General features: G+C 37.8%; 1 protein-coding gene across 1 annotated transcript; it reads right to left on the bottom strand.

Annotated features, from left to right (window-relative positions):
* Positions 1-1,100: 1,100 nt before the first annotated feature.
* On the bottom strand, positions 1,101-8,185 carry ccr6b (chemokine (C-C motif) receptor 6b). The gene is made up of 2 exons (XM_050061928.1): positions 8,062-8,185; positions 1,101-2,221 (listed from the first exon to the last, which is right to left on the bottom strand). Exon 2 carries the CDS (start codon positions 2,210-2,212, stop codon positions 1,124-1,126), a length of 1,089 nt encoding a protein of 362 aa, XP_049917885.1. The 5' UTR covers positions 2,213-2,221; positions 8,062-8,185; the 3' UTR covers positions 1,101-1,123.

Raw genomic sequence — 8,185 nt, forward strand, 5'->3', positions numbered from 1 at the left:
TTCTATCAATTGTGCAAAATCATTTTTAACATATTTAAAAAATGTTGATAATAATAACAAATCTGCAGTTCTTTTGAGACAGAGGACTCAAATTTCCAATTCAATTCTGAATGGACTGTTAAAGATAATGCTGTTTTTCTGAGACCGTGTTTAATCAGAACGTATGACAAAAGAATACAATCAGACATACAAAATATATATTTAAAAAAAACTTCATAATAAAATAGGGTATGTATATTGTTCTAGAAGATGTAGATCAAAGTGGCAGTCTGGCAACACAAATATGCAAAACTCTTTAGATGCTTATCTTTAAAAATGAACATACTTAACATAATGCATAGGAATACACAAAAAGAAGAGGTTGTCTTAACAGTATGGTGACAACAGTACAAAAATAAGATATCAAAGTGAAAGTGATTATCTAATCTATGACTTTTAGAACAGTGTGGAAAAATATGATTTGTATAATATTACAATCTGTAATGTTAAAGGCAACTATCAAACAGGGGTGTCATAGTGTGGGGAAAAGGGGACTGATTACCCGGGGCCCCAGTGGAAGGCGAGCCTAGAATCAAACGTTTGGTTTTGTTTGCAAATTATCAAATTTGACAAACAAAAAAAAAAAATCATTTTAAAGACTGAACTTTGTGAAAAAAAAATACTGGAAGCTCTCTGAGGCTCCATTCGCCCCTTAAAAGGCGCAAAATGAATTAGTCCGCCTCTACAAACGCAGCTAGAGCTGAGTGTGAGACTGCTTATGCTACTGGGGCACCAACGTACACCGTTGTGTCTTTCCCCAGGAAGGGAAAACAAGATTCCATAAAAGAAAAGAAGGAAAGGATAGGGAAAGAAAGCAAACTGACATTGTAAAAACAAAAAAATAATAATATAAAGGTGCATGACAGACATGAGAGACATGGATCAAGGAAGGAAACGTGGGGGGCCCACAGAAACTGCTTCTGCATAGGGCCCAGAATTTGCTGCTACATTTGCTGCTTTCAAATATATACATGCTTGATTTAACCACATTTTGCACAGAAGCTTTCACCTCTAATTATGTATGTACAGTTACAGCAGTGTAACATCTTGATAGGCTGATAAGAAGGTTTGTACCACTGCTGTGTCATGCAGTGAATGATGACATGTTGTTGCAACCATCTGAAGACACGCGACCTGAGATGCAAATGTCGGAAGTGGCACGTGACGAGCGAGTTGTGTAGATGTACTTTTTGCTAAAGCACCAGAAATCCAACATTATCTGCCGGAAGTGGCTTCTGAACTTCACGCCAATGAAGGCGTAGAGGATGGGATTGAGGCAGCAGTGGAGGTAGGCTATGCTCCTGGAAATGGCCAGCACTTGGAGTTTCATCTTTTCTGCCTCACAACTCCTCTGCTTAAAAAGAGACAGAGTGTGGTTCAGCAGAGTCACATTGTAGGGAAGGTGGCACACGATGAAAACCACAACAACTGCTAAAATCACACGGACAGCCTTGTGCCTCTGGCTGCTCTGTGCTCTCAGTAAGGTATACACAATGCTGGCGTAGCAGAACACCATCACCAACAGAGGCAGCAGGAAGCCGATGGCCATTTGAAGGCTGGGAACCACCACCTTCATTAGCTTTGCTGTTTCATTCTTACTGAAAGACAGCTGACACATCATGGTGACAGTGTCAGCCCCCAGATTCTGCTCTTCAAAGCGTTCAGTGTAAAGGAGTGTGGGCAGAGTTAAAGCCACTGCAAACACCCAAACAGCTGAGCAGATGAGGCGGCTGTAGATCAGAGCATGTGAGCGTGTGCCGAAGGATCTTCTGGCCTGAACTATAGCAACGTAGCGGTCGCCACTAATGCACGCAAGCAGGAGCATGCCACTGTAGAGGTTGATACTGTAGGCTGACCTCAGCATCTTGCAAGCCGCAGGACCCATTAACCAACTGTGCTGCTCATTGTAGATGATAAATGGCAGAGCCACCACAAAGATCAGGTCGGCCACAGCTACGTTGAAGAGATAGACATCTGTCATCGTCTTGGTTCTCTTGTAGAATGTGTAGGTGACGATCACGAGAGCGTTGCCGATCAGGCCGAAGGCACAGATGATGGAGTGGATGTATGTTTGGATGGTGACCTCCATGGGGTTAGGGTCGAGGTTGCAGAGCCCTTCATCTGGGTAATATGTAGGCTGACTATAATCATAGTCTGAAGTCGAAAACTCCATGTTTTTAATCTGGAGAAGAAAAGATGTACAGCAAACAGCAAATAATTAGGGGAATATAACGACACATACACATTTCCAAAAGATCTGTAACAAATTTAGTATCACATTTCATAAAGACAGACTTTATAAAGAGAGGTGGTGGAATATAACTACAGTAAGAACATTTACTCAAATAGTGTACTTAAAGGAATGCGTCACCCAAAAAACACACCACTGTATATCAGTTAGTCATGATGCCTTTATTTTTATAAAGAAAATGTTTTTTTTGCATGCGTCCATAGAAACCAGTGAACATATTGATTTATTGATTGTTTGAGGATCGGTTGTTTTGACAAAGTTTCACTGTTGTTTCACATTTAAGAAAGAAATATTTTACTTTTTACTCCACTACATTGATTTGACTGCTATATCCCATTACGCTAGCACATGCAAAATTTATCAGCTGTAATGCAATGCTTTACTTTTAAACTAACAACTGATGTATAAAGTACTTTAAATTGGCTCCAAATTGACTTTATAACAGTTAGTCATAATGTCCAATAATACAGCGAATTTGTAATAATATACCCTTCTGAACTGAGTATTTTTGTGTGAGTACTTTCACTTTTGACACCATGAATACGTTTTGCTAATAACATTTCTGTACCTTTACTTTTCCTTTACCTTAAGGTGGCAGGAAACGTTCTTTAAGTAAAAGTAGCAACACCACAGTGTAGACATACTGTTACAATTAAAAGTCCTGCACTCAAAATATCACTTCAGTATAAGCACATATTAGCATTAAAATATACTAAAGTACCTAATGTTGAAGTACTTGTTATAAAGAATGGCTCAATTCAGAATCAAATTACAGTGGACGCATTTTTGTGTCCAACACTAACTTTGTAGCAGGCAAAGCTGGAGCCAGTTGTACCCATTTAATATACTGGATATACTGGTGAGTAGCTTAATCTGTGATTTTACATCATGATTTTTTTTTTTTTGGTTTGTTTTTTTACGATATTTTTTCGGGCATTTTGGCCTTTATTTGATTTTAGTCGAGAATTAGTTAGTAGAATTCACTTTTTTTTTTTTTGTAAGATATTTTTTGGGGCATTTTTAGCCTTTATTTGACAGGACAGACAAGCATGAAAGGGGGAGAGGGAGAGAGAGAGAGGGAGTGACATGCAGCAAAGGGCCACGGGCTGGAGTCAAACCCAGGCCGCTACGGCAACAGCCTTGTACATGGGGCGCCTGCTCTACCACTAAACCACCGACGCCCCAACATCATGACTTAATGGTTGATTATTTTTCCATTAATAAGGCATCTGCAAAGTAATTGAAGAAGTAGATTGAGTAGAAGAAGAAAGCAGGATAAAATAGAAGAAAGTACAAGTACCACAAAACTGGACTTGAGTACAGCAGCCTACTTGTACTTAGTAATTGTACATGTTACTTGCCAGTGACATGTTAAATACATATCTTTTACCTCTAATCAGCTATTTAACATTGGGGGGACCATTTACAACTGACACTTTCTGCAACCCAACCCTCCAGGTGGGTATGCAGGGAATTCCCATTTTATGGAGCCAGCATATGATTGAGGGCAACACAGGTGAAGTGCGCACACTGTGATTTATTTATGACTTTTTTATGACATACTTTTTATGACCATTTTTGATGGCATTGTTATGTCATACTAACTTTGTACAAAAACTGTACCATTCGACAGTGATATGGCCCACGTAACACCTACAGTACATTCTAGTTTTTAACTTTAAGATATATTTGAAAGTCATGAAACAGAGAGACAGCGCAGTGTTTGACACTCATTGTACCTATCCACAGCAGTCAAGCTGTGCTGGGGTATTGCAATGGTACTTGCATAAGCCACATACAGAACTTTAGTACACTGTAATACTAGAACTGGTAGTAATATAATAATGCCATTTTATTGAGTTTATTTATGATTATGATTACATTTGCTAATGATTATTCCAGACAGAGGTGCATGGTTGCCTGTTGTAGCAGAGCAATTTTTCTCCTTTGGATTTTTTTATTAAATGTATTGGGGGAAATTTGACATATTTGAATATTGAGGGGACGTGTCCCCCCAGTATATATTATAATTATAGCTTATAGCTTCTTCATATCTAGCTTCTAATGGAGTTACACTATGGTATTTTTATTTTTTACTTAGGTAAAATATCCAGATACTCCCTCCACTGCAAATAACGACTTTATGAACTATAACTAAAGGCTTTATTAATGGTTAATAACAACTATTTCTTCTCAAACAGATCAGTAACATGTCCTCACTTACTGACCATAAAGAAAGCCCTCAGATGGAAAGCGGCAACACCAAAAGTCAAGCGCATCGTTGATAGTTTAGTGCAAAGTGTGCACCCTGTGTGGACTAGGTAAAGCTGTCATCACTGTTTTTTGTATGTTTGCAGGATAAAAGTCAGCGCCCTAGTTCTGCTCTTCCCCCGGCCGTGAATGACCCAATTTCAGCCCCATTAGACATTAGCTGAATGCACGCGAAGGTAGGCTGCAGGTGGCTGCACTGTGTGCTTTGTCTGATCTCACAGGCTGATAAGATCTTTATCAGCCAGGATCACAGATGTGTCACTGTATGTGTGTAGGAAGGTGACCGACGTGTAACAGGCTCAGGAAACACCAACAAAGTTTCTGCTAATGCAAAAATGAATAAGAAAGTGATCAAAGTGTTTCTTTGTGTGACACTAGAACAATAGACTCTTTTGATTTTTCTGTTTTAACCCTTTGAAGCCTGAGCAAATTGGTTTGATTTCTTTCTAAAATAAAAGATAGGGAGAAGGCAATTAGCGACTTCACATGAAATGGCCCAAAAATGATCCAAGTCTTGGGGTTGATGTGAAACTGCGCCTACCTGGGGCAACAAAAAAGTTTGTCATGGGTGCGTTGGTACAATAGACAAACAAGAAAGGACAGCAGAGGAGATACCCGCACACCAAAGTAACTGGGCTGGACAGACACAAAAAGGTCCACAGGCTGAGATCAGTGCAGAAATAGTCTATTTATCTCTGCTTAAAAAAAGATGCTCAAAGTGCAAATAAATAAATAAATAAATAAAGATAAAGATAAAGAGTGAATAAAAACAGCAGCAAATGTTTCAGTCCTTGACTAGCATCAGTGCTACTTTCATGAGTGCTTCACAGAGCACACATCCAGACAGATTCTTACCAGGTGTGGTAAATCAATCAGCTGGTGCCACTACTTAGGTGAGATCAACTACCTAATCACAATTATGACCTGTCGTACAAGTCCTACACCATTCACATCTTCCTAAAATACCACTATATGATAGCAGAGCATATTATACAGATGTACAAAAAACACACCTATACACAGAATGATAAAAAGCAAGGACAAAATATAACAAAGTAAATAGCAAAAATTAGCAAGAAATTTGTTAAAAGTTACAAGAAAAATATTATAAATATTGTTTTCTAAAAACAAAATTTACTAGTTTTTTGATAATTTCCTCATAATCCTCCCCTTTTTTTAATTAAGTAATGTTTTCAAGAGAAATCAAACCAATTCGATCAGGTTTCAAAGGGTTAAATAGGTAATGAAAAGCATCTGAACGCAGCACAAGAAAACTAATGTCGATTCAGGTTTTAAAGGGTTAACTGATAGATGGCCTTTTGAATTACACATACAAGTGCGTACACTACAATGATGAACAAAGGCAGAGGTGTAAGTTATCACAGGCTGCAATGCAATGTTATTATCGTTAATTAAAACTAATCCAAAGAATTTTAAGAAGTGAAATAAAAATAAAAACTTTAGAAAGAAAAAAACCCTAACCGAAACGTACTTACTTAACGAATTCAAATAGGATACAAGTATAGTAAATGTCTTTAGTTACAGTCTATTTCAATGGGTTAAATGTGTCAACACAACAAGCTTGAGGAGGCACTGGTGCATGTGTTTATGAGACTGGTGATGTGATAGTATCGTAATACCCGTTCTGAGCGTCTTACATCTTGCCCCTGACAAATACCCCCATATTGTAAAAAATACATATACTGAAAGTTATTAAAACTAAATTTAAAACTTTGAAACTAATGAAAAATACAAAACTATAACTCTGCTCCAGTCCACATTACTACGTGTATGACAGGCCCTGGTGCATAATTGTCAGCAGAGGTGTGGACTCAAGTCACAAATTTGAGAGTTTAGATTTTAGACTCGATTTGAGAAATCAAAAAAGACTTACAACTCAAGTTGGGCTTAACACCAATGACTCGTGACTTCACTTTTTTTTTTTCACCTTTTGATTTAAAAATATTTGATACCTTTCCCCAAGCCCAAAGATTTAAAAGTATTTGTGATGTTGTATATGACATTAAAGTTCTCTATTTTCTATTTTACAAGTTTTTTTTTTTTTATTAAGTTTAGTACAACTTGATTTAACAAACTTCTTTAACAAATAAATACAAATTTTAAAATGCATTCATGATTTTTGTAAATTTAATATATCATTACTCTGCTGCTAAATGGTATTACATTTGGTGAAGAACGCATTATCAGTTTTTTGGGACTCAAAATTGGAAGTTAAGGACTTGGGACTTGACTCTGGACTTGGAACTTGATTTGTGATTTGAATGCAAAGATCTGAGACTTACTGGTGACAAACTAAACAATGACTTGGTCCCACCTCTGGTTACTAGTTATGATTGCTCGCTTGGCTTACGAATGTGCTCAGCTTCTCAGTCTTGACAGATTGCGTCTATAGCTATTGTATCTCGTCATGTTTCATCTCGTCTCATGATCCAACAGAGACTTGACTCTTGATGTGACAATATCAACATACATATTACCCAGCAATCATCACTGTATATCTGTCTGTAATGAAAATACCAAAGACAAAAGGAAATGACTCATTTAATTGAAGAGATTTTACAAAGTTTTTATAGTTTATGTAGAATGAACATATAATTTGTTATAGGTTCCTACAGAAACAAAAGGAAAAGAAAGCCATGTTGGGGATGGCTTTGCCTTGTTTGAGGATCATATATAGCAAATGGCACCACTTTTAATTTAATGTGACTTCTCCTTTGGTCACAGGTGCATATATCTGAGGTGAATCACTGGCAAGGGCCCGTTCTCCTCACAGTGCATTGTCGGAGGACCTGCTTTCCCTCCCCCTAACCCCCACCCTACAGGCCCCAGCCCAACCGCACTGCCCATGTGCTACCTTTACGCCCCTGAACACAGGATTTCTCCTTTATGCAAATAGTAGCATGGGAGAAACATGTTGCGTGCTTACACTTAGTTCTTCAAAAACCTGATAAGGAACATACATGATAATGTGATGGTATCTCATGTTTCAGCACTTTCACTTCTCACAAATCACTACAGTAAGATTAGGTAAAGTTAGGTACAGCGGCACTTGTCAATGAGGAAGGTATGAGGTTTTGTACGTATCTGTTTGGGAAGAGAATAGAGCAAGAAAAGGACACGCCTTTTGTTTAAAAACACAATTTGAGAACTTCAAGTGCTCTGTAAATATTGCTTTCCTGTTTTACAGAACTGACAGTTCTGTAAATGTGCTCCATGTGTATAATGTGTCATCTGGGAAGCTTGAGGCATTTAAATCTTGAAAAGTGATCAGACGTTTTAAAGGTTCAGAACTGATCAGTCACTGTAAAAGTAAAATTGATCAGTGCAGTCCAGTTTCAAAGCTTTAAACTGTATCACATGCACTCTGTCAAAAACAAACAACTTAATCACAGTTCTAAACTGTAAAAAAATAATAATCCATCACAAAATTTGAAGCATTTAGTAACTTGTGCTCCTATTTCTGTTCAGATCAAACATACCTTGCAGAATGATGATTCTCACAGTTAATTTCTTTATCCTCTGGTCTGATGTTGTCAAGTCAAAAGAGAGTGAAGAATACTCCCCCCGGGTATCAGAGCTTCACCAGTGTCAAAGCTGCTTCTG

Source organism: Epinephelus moara, chromosome 14, assembly GCF_006386435.1.
Source record: "Epinephelus moara isolate mb chromosome 14, YSFRI_EMoa_1.0, whole genome shotgun sequence".
NCBI lineage: Eukaryota > Metazoa > Chordata > Actinopteri > Perciformes > Serranidae > Epinephelus > Epinephelus moara.

Bases quoted from the DNA above. Each gene is read 5' to 3' on its own strand.
- ccr6b (XM_050061928.1), bottom strand. From the start codon at position 2,212: ATGGAGTTTTCGACTTCAGACTATGATTATAGTCAGCCTACATATTAC.